A 13544-nucleotide genomic window follows, 5' to 3' on the forward strand; every position below is an offset into this window, starting at 1 on the left:
TCCATTTCCTACTTGCTCTCCCCTAATCTAAACACATTCATCAATACACATTCATATCATACTAGATTTATATGCAAATTGTTAATTAAGTCAATTACCATTACTCTATTAGATGCTAATTTTATTATTATTTATTTATAAATTACACTAATAGACTGCAGTGAGTGAAATGAATTTAAAGATTTATTTTTCATTTACAGCATTTTATCTTTATCTTCAATTCAGTATAATTTACAAACAACGTGACAATTATACTAATTAATTATCTATTACTTTTTTTATTATTAAATACTTATTCTCCATCCCATTTTTCTTTCTCCGCTATTTCTCGCCTAACTTCCTCTAAGTATGGTCGCAAGTAGCGGACATCCTGTGGCAAAAAAATTAAATGATTATTTGAAAATTCAATTGTAATTATCATGAATTTTAATTACTTTATCAATAATTTATACAATATATATGATTATAAGGACTGGATATTAATTAAAATGTCAATTTTGACGGGTGTGAGTGTAGCAAACACCAGAGAAATTTAAAATTTTAAATAAATAGAATAAATAATTTAAAAAATAATATTTATAAAAAATGCACTTATTAATTTCAAAATTTTTTAAATGCGTATTTTTTTTAAATGTTATTTTATTAAATGTTTACTCTATTTATTGATAATTGTAAATTTGTCTGATGTCTGTTGCATTCACACTCATCAATTTCATATTTAAACCTGAATGAGTAATTAAATAAATTGTCTTATGATTGAATAATGAATAATTTATAAATAATAATCTTACCTCTTCATATTTTGTCCATTGTTCTTTAGGTAATATAGTTTTCTGGCAACTTAATTGCATTGCACGAACAATCCGGAATATTCTTGCATCCTGAAGATCTTGAGGAAGACGACGTATTGCTTCTGTAACTTCTGGTGTTTCCTGGAGAACGTCATCGTGCATAAGACCTATAGGATAAAATAGAAAAATTATTAATTCAGTAAATCATTAGAGTAATCAGTTTAAAAAAAAATAATTACCGTATTTATTGAAACCTGTTAGATTGTAACACCATTTTTTGAAACCAGTGCCTAATAACAAAAAATAAATTTATAAAACTGTTGCATAATTAAGATTTCATGACAATACGTCAACTATAAGTTAAGTTTAAAATATTTGCACAGCTAAATATATTTATTAAATAATATAAATAATTACTTATGAGAAATCGCGGTTTCGGGACGATTTTCGAAGCCATTTCAACCCCAGTTAATTTAGTTTTTTATTTATTAAATAATCAGACAAAATTTCTACGTCTCTGATAATTTTTACCAAAATACCAGACGTATTTGGGGTTAAAAAAATTTTTTCAACGCGATCTTATTACTTACGCGCCATCTGTCAGATTTTCAATTGAACTAAATATTTTAATCGGTAATTATAATTATATTTTTTAAAAACAAACTCATTACCACAAAAATAATTAAAATTTAATTAATTTAAATTAGTTAGTTAAATTAATAAATACCAAATTTAATTACGAAGTTCTGAAATTTGAATAAAACAAAAAAACATAAAAAGCGCGGGAAAAATAAAAAACTATCGGGTAATGTTTCAAATGTTTTATAATTAATTTGCTTTTAATGACATATTGTGGTGATGAGTAATTAAGTGTTTATATAATTAATTAGTTGTGAATATTTAATTATAATAATAATTTAATAGTATAAATGAATTAATTAATGAATATAATAATTATTTAACTGAATATTATTTAAATACGCAGACGCAGTGGGACTATTTTTTAAACGCGCAGCAAACGCTATCAAGCGGCCCGTATATAACGACTTGCAGTACAGCTTTTTACGCCTCTTCCTCATCAAAGAGTAGAGTTGTTTTCACGCGTGGTTGTTGTGTCTCCTTATTTTATTATTAAAAAATAGGTCACACAACCCACCTTTCATTCGTGAATAACTCTTCTAAAGTTTATAAAATTTAAAAAAAAAAAAACAAAAAAAAAACAAAAAAAAAAGAAAAAACAAAAAAAAAGAAAAATAAAAAAACAAAAAAAATAATAAAATCCTACAAAACGTAAAAAAAATATATAAAAATAATTAAAACCAAAAAAATCGCAAAACGTAGAACGTAAAATATATCCGCGATTAACAACTCAGTGGACAAAAAAAAAATAAAAAAGCGTAGTAACGACGTTAATAAAGTAACAAGAAAAAAAAATAACGAGGCCGTGTTTGTGTGTACGAGTTAAAAAAATAAAGTTTATAAATAATAATAATAAATTGTGCTGGTGAATAGATAAATGCCAACGGAAGCAATTGTCTGCTAGAGAGAATCACCATAAGGCGAAAAAACCAAAGCCATATTGAAGCATCAAGTTGAGACACCAAACGTGGAGAGGCCATTTTTTTTTTCTCCCACCGTCATCCATTCAGTTCCGTTTTGAACCCAACCTATACCAGCCGACATCCAAATACTGGCTGGCGTACTCGGTCTGCGACCGTTACTATTTTTTATTAGACCATAGAGTTAAAATTTATTTAAACTCATTAATATTATTTTTAATTTAAAAAAAAATTAAAAAAACGCAAAGATGAATCCTGGTGCGCCGAATTATCCAATGGCATCACTTTATGTCGGTGATTTGCAATCAGATATTACTGAAGCAATGCTATTTGAAAAATTTTCATCTGCGGGTCCTGTGTTATCTATTCGCGTATGTCGTGATATGATAACACGACGTTCGCTTGGTTATGCTTATGTTAACTTCCAACAACCTGCCGATGGTAAGTTTCATTCTATTTCATTTAATTAGTCTGCTAAATTAATTTTTTTCATATTTATTTTACATACTTGGCCCCGAGCCAAAGCTCCCGGAGAAGCCGCGATTTTTATGAGCTATCATGACAATTAAAATATTTTAAAAATTTTCCGGCGTGGAGAGCCGGCCATTTTGAAATCGCATTTAAAGTCTTATGCACACGCGGCCAAAGAGAAAGACACGTGCACTTAGCCACCATATTGAACACATGGCAAGGCCAGAGAAACTTCGAGCGTTTTTTATCTTCATTTTAAAAATTTATTTTTATCTTATCTAGACTTTCACCGGCTTATTCTAGATCATCAATTTCTCTGGTTTTGTCAATCTTAATAAATTCACCGACGACCATTTAACTTTTTAACGCTCGTGATATTTTTTACGGCGCTGCGAACCTATGATTCACAACAACAATTTAAAACTCTTTATCGCTCTTTCAATTTCATTTAATCTTATCATGTTGAGAAGAAACAAAAACAAAAAAAATATGCATATAATAAATGTCGTATTAGTTGAAGCGATGATTCATTGCCACGTTGTGCATTGAGATCATACTAGCAATGATAATGATAATAATCATAATGAAAAAAAAAAAACTTATAATTGATGATTAATGTTTCAGCTGAACGTGCATTGGATACTATGAACTTTGATATGCTGAAAGGCCGTCCTATACGTATAATGTGGTCGCAACGTGATCCATCACTGCGTAAATCCGGTGTTGGAAACGTATTTATTAAGAATTTGGACCGTAGTATTGACAACAAAGCCATGTACGATACATTCTCGGCATTTGGTAACATTCTTAGTTGTAAAGTTGCTCAGGATGAGACTGGAGAGTCCAAAGGATATGGATTCGTACATTTTGAGACTGAAGAAGCTGCTAACAAATCCATTGACAAAGTCAACGGTATGCTGTTGAACGGCAAAAAGGTTATTATCTATACTAATTGTTTAGATGTATTTTTTTTTTAATGATTTCAATTGTAAATAATTATTTAAATTGCAGGTATACGTAGGCAAATTCATCCCACGCAAAGAACGCGAAAAGGAATTAGGCGAAAAAGCTAAACTCTTCACCAACGTCTATGTCAAAAACTTTGGCGAAGATATGACTGACGAAAAATTGCGCGAAATGTTTGAAAAATACGGCACGATTACCAGTCATAAAGTTATGTCTAAAGATGACGGTAAATCACGTGGGTTTGGATTCGTCGCTTTTGAGGATCCAGATGCAGCTGAGCAAGCTGTCATGGAGCTCAATGGCAAGGAAATTGCTGAGGGGAAGTATATGTACGTAGGACGTGCACAAAAGAAAGCTGAACGGCAGCAAGAACTTAAACGTAAATTCGAACAGCTTAAAATAGAGCGACTGAATCGTTACCAGGGTGTTAATCTCTACGTGAAGAATCTCGATGACACCATCGACGACGAACGTTTGCGTAAAGAATTTACGCCATTTGGTACAATAACATCAGCCAAAGTTATGTTGGAAGATGGACGCAGCAAGGGTTTTGGATTCGTATGTTTTTCCACTCCTGAGGAAGCCACCAAAGCCGTTACTGAAATGAACGGACGTATTATCGGTACCAAACCACTGTACGTTGCTCTCGCGCAGCGTAAAGACGAACGTAAAGCTCACTTGGCTTCTCAGTACATTCAACGCATGTCTAACTTGCGTATGCAACAAATGGGACCTATGTATCAAGCTGGTGGTGCTGGAAGTTTCTTCGTACCGACACTGCCGCAACCACAGAGATTCTACGGGCCCGCCCAAATGGCCCAAGTACGCACGACTCCACGTTGGCCAGCACAACCGAACCAAGTGCGTCCTAATGCCCAAGCCGGTAGCACTGGATTCGCTACAATGCAAGCTCCGTTCCGCGCTGCTCCACGTGCTGCCACTGCTCAAGCCGGTGCCATGAGAAACGCGATATCAGCACGACCCATCACCGGACAGCAGCAACAAGTTGCTGGAGCCAACATCCAAGGACGTTCTATGAGCGGTACAACTGTCGGTGTTGCTCAAACTCAAAATCGTCCACCGAACTACAAGTACAACATGAATGTACGCAATCCACCCCAGCCAATGCAGATGCCTCAGCCGGCACCAATCCAACAAGCTGTCCATATTCACGGACAAGAACCTCTGACCGCTTCAATGCTTGCTGCAGCTTTGCCTCAAGAACAAAAACAAATGCTTGGTGAACGTTTGTTCCCGCTTATCCAGATGATGTACCCGCAACTCACCGGTAAAATCACCGGTATGTTGCTCGAGATAGATAACTCTGAGCTCTTACACATGTTAGAGCACGGTGAATCGCTCAAGGCTAAAGTTGAGGAAGCCGTCGCCGTGTTACAGGCTCATCAAGCTAAACAAGCCGTCAAAAAAGAATAAATTTATTATTGATTGTTATCATTTATTATTGCTATTATTTATCAACACGTGCGCTGGTGTGTAAGAAAAAATTCCACCGCGTATTTATTATCAGTTCACTCTTTTTTAACTTTATTTATTTTTTAACGAAATGAAAATTAAAAAAAATAGAAAAATAATAAAAAAATTTTCGAAGAAAAATAAAAAAAAAGTGATTAGAATAAATGCGCGCGCCAATTTCTTGTCTTACATACCAACTAATTGTGTTGGCAAATAATGATAATAAAAAATAATAATTAACTGATAATTTATTATTTCTTTACGGCAATTTTTTTTTTAAGTTCTTATATAATATTACACTCAAAAGTTTTCGTTCATTATGTTTTATTGATGATGATGATTATTGGTATTATAATCATCAGTGGTTTATTAATTATTAAAATAAATATATATATTTTTTTTTCATTTTTTTTTTTTTCGGATAATTACGTATGATTTTTAACATTTTTCTTTTGTTTTTTTATTTTCATAACTATGTTAGTGATCCTCCGGTTTTGTTTAAAGGTGAAACTTTTGACAAAACTTGAAAATGTTGAAAAATAAAAAAAATAATAAAATACAGAAAACGTAAAAAAAATTGCAAAACTATTAAAAAATAAAAATAAATGAAATGCAATGAAACAAATAATACAATTTACATATGTGACTACTTTTGTAAAATTTAATGTTTAAAAAAATACGAAAATAACAAAAAAAAAAACAAAAAACTGTTAATTGAGAAGATGAAACAACGATTGTAATGTTTTTTCTTCATGTTTTATGATAATAATTTTTTCCTTTCAAAAATACTTTCTGTCTTAAATTATTTCTTAAAATTTTATCCTTCCTGTGATATAATTAATTATAAATATCGAGTTTTATTAATTAGTCGAAAGTTACAGATCTCTAACTTTCGAATCCGCCATTTATTTTTTTAGGAAGAAATTTAAAAAAAATCAAAAAAATTTTTTACGATTTATTGCTACATTTTAAAATTACAGACATAAATTAACGACACTTGTTAATTACTTAATTTTGACATAAGTATATACCAACATATTTAATACTTAAATATACAAAGTAACTTAATTTAAATGAGGCGATATTTTTTTTTAGATCAAAGGCATCGTGCCAGCACAGTGTCTTTGAATAAAACAATTTATTAAACAAATTAAAACCTCCGTGGAAACAAAAATTTATTTACCTTTCAATAAATTAAAAAAAAAAAATTAATTAAAATGCTTCTTAAATACAAGTCAGACTTAATGAGCTGATAGTTGTTTTAAATAAAAAAAAAAAATTATTTACATGAGTAATAAATTCATTTATTTATTTAAGTCTTCATAAATCCATGGATTATTTTTTTTGTTATTTCCTTTGGAGAAAATGAGACATATTCTCGTAGACAACAAAGGTGATGACAGTGGCAGGAACAACTCTTGTTAAGTTGACACTCAAACCCTTGTAAAAACCGCGCCAGCCTTCACCCCTGCAAACAACCACCAGCAACACGCTTTTATTTTTATTCCATCTCTTTCTAATTAAAATTATTATTATTTTTTAAATTTATTATCTCATTAAAATGAACGCAGTACGATTTTTTATTTTTATTAAATTAATTTAATTTTTATGTTAATAAAAAACCGTTCCGCTGGTGGTTTTCACGGAGGATATTAAATTTTTAAATAATTAGTGGACCTGCCACAATTTTTCATCTAATCTTAATCTAAAATTATTTTAATTAAAAACATTAATTACCCACAAGGGCTTGATGTTTTTAATTAATTAAAATACTTATTACAAATTTTGGTAAATTATTAAAATATAATTATATATATTTTTAAAATATTGCCTCATTACTAAACAAAGATGATAAAAACATTAAAAAAGTTATTAAGATACTTTTGATATAGTCTTTTTTTTTTTTTTTATTTGTTTTATTTATGGTGATAATGATAATCGTGAATCGATTTTTATACTGAGATATTTAATACAACATTTATTGTTTACTGATTTTCATAAATAAAATTGTGCTATTATTTACAACTTGCAAGAGAGACAAGATCTTAAAACCAGACTGATAATTTATTAAGTATCTTACGGTTTTTTTTCAAATAATTGTTTATAACAAATTTAATTAATTAAAATAATAATTACTTATCAAGTGTCATAAGTATTTAGATCTGTCATCACAAGTCCATTACATTAACTTATAAATAAATTATTATAGTAATTATTTATCGGAGCAGCAAATTCTTTATTAAGATTTTTTTTTTGCTTATTTTTTTTTCTTTTCATTTTTTTAATAGACTTTAGTGTAACTAATTTGTCTAGTAAAAATAAAATGATTTTCATTGAATACTTGAATGAAAATATTGCAGACTTGAGCTACTCTTCAAATTATAAGAAAAAAAAAAGTACAAATATCCCTAGTAATTTTTTCACTCCAAAATTTTTCGTATCATAAAATATTAGATTAAAAAATAATATTTTACGATACAATGCTAAATATTTCTATATGTTTAATAAATGACATATTTTAAAAATATAAATATTTACTTTTGAAATAAAAAAAAAAAATAGTATGTGAGCACCGGAATATAAAGAAAAATTCAGAAACAGTCAAAAAAATATTTAAAAAAGAAAATGATAAAAAATAAGTTAAGAAATGATCAGTATTTGTAATGATAACTGTTCAACCATTGGTAAACTTTTCATATATAAGAATAATTAGACATATATTTGGTGTGACGTGTATAAGATAGGGCACCAAGCCTTTGTAAAAACCGCGCATTCTTTCTGACCTCCAAGTTCGTTGGACACAGTCCCATGTGCCGCGATAGTCGCGATGCTGATCTTGCAGACGTGCTCTGACAACTTGATACGGGTACGTTATTGCAGCGGCTATTGATTTTGAAACTGCTGCGAATGCCATATACTCCCCGATTTCCTAAATAAAAAAAATAAAACAAAATTATTAATAGGCGATAAGTAAAATAAATGAAATTCAAATACTTACTAATTTAGTATCAATGGGCCTTTCAAGATAAGTGTTGTACTTGTTTTTCATTTCTTCATACGTCATAAATTGTATGGCGCCATGTGACACCCCAAACATACCAGGAACGAAACCCTAATTAAGAAAATTTATTTAGTGTCGATACTAATTTTATGCGGGTGATAAGAAGATATGAAAGTTATTTTACTTTGTAGAGTCCGCGTATTCCTTCAGTCCTGTAAATTTTTTTGAGAGCGTCGACCATCCCTGAGTAGCGTTTTGATTCGTCAAGAAGCACGTCATTGTTGTATTGGAGACATAGCCGCGTTTTAATTACCCAGACGGGATTTGTCATTAATAAGGTTAATACCCCAGTCTCTGCTGCTGCTAACAGGTGCAATGATGGGCCGAGTGGACTTTCTGAGTCTCCATTTTGGATCGATTTCTTTATAATGTTATAACTGTAATCAGAAATTCATTTATAATTATTAATGTTTATTAAAAAAAGTTTTTTATCCCTAGGGTAAAGTATTCGGCTGTTTTTTTTGTACCCAGTCAAAAATTTTACATTTTATTAAAAAATAAAAAGAAAAACTGTTAAAATTTTTAGAATAAGAAATTTATGGTTCCATTCAAAAAATGTTGACGCGAAATTTTTTACGCAGTATCCAGTCTGGATATTTTGTAAACAAATTAATTATTTATTTTCCGACTTACTAAGATATTTTTTTGTTGTTGTTTTCGATCAGCTAAATTTATTATAATCAAGTCAATGAACTTTTTAAACTTAATAAAAAACTTTTTTTTTCACTGATAGTTAAAAATAAAATTGGAGTCATAAATTCTATGAAAGAATAAAAAAAAAAAGTAAAACAACCGTCGGAGCATAAAATATATTAATAAATTTATTGACATTGATAAAAAAATGTTATTAGTTATTAATAAAATACTTACATAAAAAAATATATACCCCAAGAAGCACCGGAGCCCAAAACATTTGGACTAACTCCTCTGTATAATCCGCGAAATCCTTCACTTTTTACTATTTCCGAGATGGCATTTCTCAGTCCAGTGTAATTCGGTGCTGTGCTTGATAACCCATCGTTAGCTAAAACAATAAATTATATATTTCTCATTTATTTAATATAAACAATAATGATAGAGATTATTTGAGTAAGAGTTTATTGGACTTATGTTAATTATCAAGTAAATAGCAGAGATTTTCTGACGCAATAACGTCACTTATTACTCAAATACTTGATTACTCGCCAAAGTATTTTGCGATTATTTAAAAATTTATCTTTTTTTTAACAAAATAATAAACTAAAAAATTTTAACCAATTTACTCAATAAATAATCTTCGTTGACGTTTTATCTAGGCGCTGGGTTCATTGGGTTCAAAAATTTATTAACCATTTAAATCTTCTACCAGATAAGGTCATTAGCATTAAAATTTAAATCAGGATCTAGATTAATCTTTGATTTAACTAAAAATTTTTCTTATATACGACTTAAAAATTTATTAATTACAAGTGTAATTAATAAAAAGTAAATTACTTAAAAGATCAATTAAAATTTTTTGAGTATTTTAGACAAATGGGACATCAGCCAATGGTTTATTCTCGTGCTCTTTACTCTCTTCATTTTCTCGTGCTTCCTTTAATGCTCTACATACTGACGTCATCAATGATGAAACACCAGCATATCTATATATCTGTACATATATATGTTTTGAACATGTGAGTACACGTGTACGATAATAATTATCTTTTTGAAATATTAAACGAATGCTAAAAAATTTTTAAATACAAATATAGAGAATAAAAAATGATGGCGATCATTAACAATAGATACTTGTCAGTATTAATTATCAACTGGTGTTTTATTTGTTTAATGATAAAACACTTAAAACATATTGTTCAATAACAAAGGCTTATTGTCCTTGATCATCAAAAGCATCAACGGATTTTCCCGAAGTTTCGGTTTCGTTAATCACGTGACTGCACGCAAGATTGAAGTATTTCTACCTGGTCTTCAATAATTGTTCATTATTTTTAACTTTTTATAGTGAATGAATAAAATTTTTTATATCCTACGCGACTTGGATACTCATTTTTTATCATAAATAAATTTAGTTGGTAAAATTTATTAACATAAATTAGCTGGTGGTTTTTGTTTTTTAAACTGACCTTCAATTCAATACCAGTAGCAATAATACTAATAATAAATATTTCATAATGGTAATAATAATATTTATGACCAACTCTTCGATTTAATGAGAAAAACTTAATGATCTTGAAGTTAGCAGAAAATTTAAAATTTTTTGATTTCTTTTTAACAGATAAATTACAAAAAAAAATTTTTTTAATTAAAAATATGCACTTGTAGAAAATGGAACAAACTACAGTGCAATTTTTCTTTTTTATAGTTTATCGTTTTGAAAAGAACAAAAAAATTATTAGACGTCGGCTAACTTCAGGATCATAAAAATAAAAATGATTTAAATTTGAAATTTAAAATGAAAATTTATAATTTTATAAAAATATACGCATGATACTAACCAGCAAATCTTATTTTTACAAGATCAAGCGGATGCAACATGAGGGTAGAAAGGACACCTCCAGAAATCCCAGCAACAAAATGCTGGTACTGGAAATGATTAATAATTGAACCGAATGATCTGGAGTTGGGTGCTGTTGTTCTTCCGACAGTCGTCATTGCAGCTGATGATGATAATGATGATGATGATGGGAATACTGATGGTGATACTGAATCACTGTCCGTCTCTTTAGTCGATGTCAAAGTTGTTGCTGTTTTTATCAAATTATTTTTAATTGAAGCAGCATTAGATTTAGTATTCGTTACCTTAGACACATTTTCATAAATATTTTTATTATTACGCTCGTCATTATTATTTTTATCACCTTTACCAGCAATTTTCCCCGTTATCTTTTGGCATATTAATGGATCTGGATCTGGCACCGTTTGGCTGGTGGGTATCTCGCTATGGGGAAAGTATTTAACTCAAACTTTTTAGTTTGGGTTTAATTATACGAGCAGGCTTCGATTGATATGATGGTTTTTTATTTTTTATTCAAAAATCGGTACGCGAGGTCTTAAAATCCACTCTCTGCTATACGTTCTTATTTTTTTTTATAAATTAATTTTCAATAGTGAAATTATTTAGTAGAGACTGCGGATATGTAGTGCGCACGCTGATCGCCGCCATACTAAAATTTACGTTTACTTTTTCTATCCTCAGTCCATTTGATCATCTCTTTGTTAAAATTCCCACTACGTTACTCAAGTTACATTTTAAAAGGATTCAAATTTACCGCGCGTGCGCGCTGCTTATAAAATAGGGCGGATATCCATGACACGGATCCCGACGAGTATCAGGATCTGGGTGATTGATGTCTGTGTCATCAGGAATCAGTTGAATGGGAGTCTGGATATTTAAAATTTGAATCATTGGGATCTGGATCATCAATTCCTCTGGGTCATTGGGGTCTGTACAATTAACACCTATTCAAATTTTTTAAAAATTCGCGCTTGAAACAAATGCGCGGGACCAGTGCGCATCTACATCTGCGCATGCACGAAAATTTTTTTTCTTCAAAGAAAGTGACCAAAAAGTAACCAGTGATTTATAATTAATAATTATAAAATAAACTCATTAATTTAATAATAAATATGTACAAATTCAAAACATTTTCATTAATAAAACGCGAATCTCTTCGTTACCCAGTAGTGAGTAATGGAATATTATTCATAACCAGTGACAATAATAATATATATACTTATGATGGAAAATGTCCTGGAATTTGGTCGTACAATTTATCATTGAACCAGTGGAATATTTTAATGAGATTGAATAATTATTTGCGACCATGGAGTGAAGATGACATAATTGGAATAGTAAAAGAAAACAATCTAATAAAAATCTTCAGTGTCAATGACACTTCCGGTGAGGCTAAAACTCGTTTGCATATTTGTAATTTAATGACCAAGCGAGTCGACGTGCAGGATTTAAATGGTTTCATTCCTCGCACCGTTTTTGTCTCGCGTAAAAATATTATTTATTATGATAATTATTATTACACTGCGGTATGCGTTACTCCAGACGACAACGGCTACGCAGAAACAGATATCTATCGATTAAATATCGATACTTATACATGGGAATGCGTCTATAAGTCAAGTGGATTGGACCCTCATCAGCCACTGGTTGAGTCTGCAATCGCATTAATTTATAACGAAAAAAAAATATACTTTTTTCACAGCCTCACTATGTACAAGCTCGTGTCCACATTCGACTTGGATACTTATCACTGGGATACATTGCAGACAATTGGTGATGATGATAATCACGAAGGACCATTTCATCCACCCTGGAGATCGTCGTTCAGTATGACAGAGTATGTTGACCCGGACAGCAATGACGTGTGTTTGCTGGTATCAGGAGGGGAGGATCTTATGACTTTCAATGCAGATCCTGATGTCTGGAGTTTAAATTTGTCAACTTTGACTTGGAGATGTCTTGGTAATTTTGGAAACCTGTCATATCAGTGCTTTCTTCGTCGCTGGGCCTGTGTCACTCCAAATGGCAGACTGCTCACTTGTGATGAGAGTTCTGACAACCGGATAAATAGAGTATTTATAATTTTTTTATATTTTTAGTTAGTAATCATGATACTCAAGTTAGCCGACGTCTAATAATTTTAGAATTTACTCAAAATTATAAATTATTAAAAATTGCACTTGTAGTTTTTTAAATTTCCTAAATGTGCATATTTTTATTTTTTTTTTTTTGTCATTGATTTGTTGAAAAAAAAAATTCGTAAATTATTAAATGTCTTCTAACCAGGGTCATGAATAATCAACATAGTTGTCATTTATGATATATTTTATTTAGAATTTATTTTATCGAAAAGTTTACGCTTCTTGGACAAGAATCCCGAAGCTTGTTGACATCTGCTGGGATGCTGTGCTCCATTATTACCCAGACTTGATCACCGAGTCTAAGGATGAGGTTCAAATTAAATATGGAATTCCTTGGGACTTTATAGAGTCACGGATAAATTAAATTACTTAGCTCATTGATTCATCATCAACAAATGTCATATTTTTGTCTGTTCCAAGAGCTGGGCAGTCTTCTTTATTATTAATCCGTATGTTGATATTTTTTTTAAATTATAATTTATAATAAAAAGAAAGTCGATGAGTTTCTATAAATTTTGGTTTAATCTGTACGGAATTTTGAATTTTCGCGGGTATTTGAAACAGACCCGGCATCTTATTCGCTGA

At 30.3% G+C, this 13544-nt stretch overlaps 4 protein-coding genes across 7 annotated transcripts; 2 read left to right on the plus strand and 2 right to left on the minus strand.

Annotated features, from left to right (window-relative positions):
• Nucleotides 1–165: 165 nt before the first annotated feature.
• On the minus strand, nucleotides 166–1385 carry LOC106693053 (cytochrome b-c1 complex subunit 7-like). Its single transcript, XM_008546425.3, has 4 exons — nucleotides 1209–1385; nucleotides 1031–1081; nucleotides 792–958; nucleotides 166–370 (listed from the first exon to the last, which is right to left on the minus strand). Exons 1-4 carry the CDS (start codon nucleotides 1246–1248, stop codon nucleotides 293–295), a joined length of 336 nt encoding a protein of 111 aa, XP_008544647.1. The 5' UTR covers nucleotides 1249–1385; the 3' UTR covers nucleotides 166–292.
• A 470-nt stretch (nucleotides 1386–1855) lies between these two features.
• On the plus strand, nucleotides 1856–6048 carry LOC103569239 (polyadenylate-binding protein 4-like). Its single transcript, XM_014441589.2, has 3 exons — nucleotides 1856–2791; nucleotides 3446–3756; nucleotides 3833–6048. The coding sequence occupies exons 1-3, from the start codon at nucleotides 2599–2601 to the stop codon at nucleotides 5219–5221; spliced, it is 1893 nt and encodes a 630-aa protein (XP_014297075.1). The 5' UTR covers nucleotides 1856–2598; the 3' UTR covers nucleotides 5222–6048.
• A 152-nt stretch (nucleotides 6049–6200) lies between these two features.
• On the minus strand, nucleotides 6201–11470 carry LOC103569240 (mitochondrial folate transporter/carrier). Of its 4 annotated transcripts, none has more exons than XM_008546432.1 (7): nucleotides 11168–11470; nucleotides 10799–11047; nucleotides 9192–9345; nucleotides 8446–8698; nucleotides 8259–8372; nucleotides 8044–8189; nucleotides 6201–6728 (listed from the first exon to the last, which is right to left on the minus strand). In XM_008546432.1, the coding sequence occupies exons 2-7, from the start codon at nucleotides 10953–10955 to the stop codon at nucleotides 6608–6610; spliced, it is 945 nt and encodes a 314-aa protein (XP_008544654.1). In that variant the 5' UTR covers nucleotides 10956–11047; nucleotides 11168–11470; the 3' UTR covers nucleotides 6201–6607. The 4 variants fall into 4 exon arrangements, with proteins under 4 accessions (XP_008544654.1, XP_008544653.1, XP_008544652.1 ...); XM_008546431.1 differs by having other exon boundaries at nucleotides 10799–11102; XM_008546430.1 differs by having other exon boundaries at nucleotides 11162–11470.
• Nucleotides 11471–11872: 402 nt separating this feature from the next.
• On the plus strand, nucleotides 11873–13389 carry LOC103569241 (kelch domain-containing protein 10 homolog). The gene is made up of 3 exons (XM_008546433.2): nucleotides 11873–12204; nucleotides 12521–12890; nucleotides 13153–13389. The coding sequence occupies exons 2-3, from the start codon at nucleotides 12528–12530 to the stop codon at nucleotides 13321–13323; spliced, it is 534 nt and encodes a 177-aa protein (XP_008544655.1). The 5' UTR covers nucleotides 11873–12204; nucleotides 12521–12527; the 3' UTR covers nucleotides 13324–13389.
• Nucleotides 13390–13544: the final 155 nt, after the last annotated feature.

This window comes from Microplitis demolitor, chromosome 5 (genome assembly GCF_026212275.2).
Source record: "Microplitis demolitor isolate Queensland-Clemson2020A chromosome 5, iyMicDemo2.1a, whole genome shotgun sequence".
NCBI classification, from domain to species: Eukaryota; Metazoa; Arthropoda; class Insecta; order Hymenoptera; family Braconidae; genus Microplitis; species Microplitis demolitor.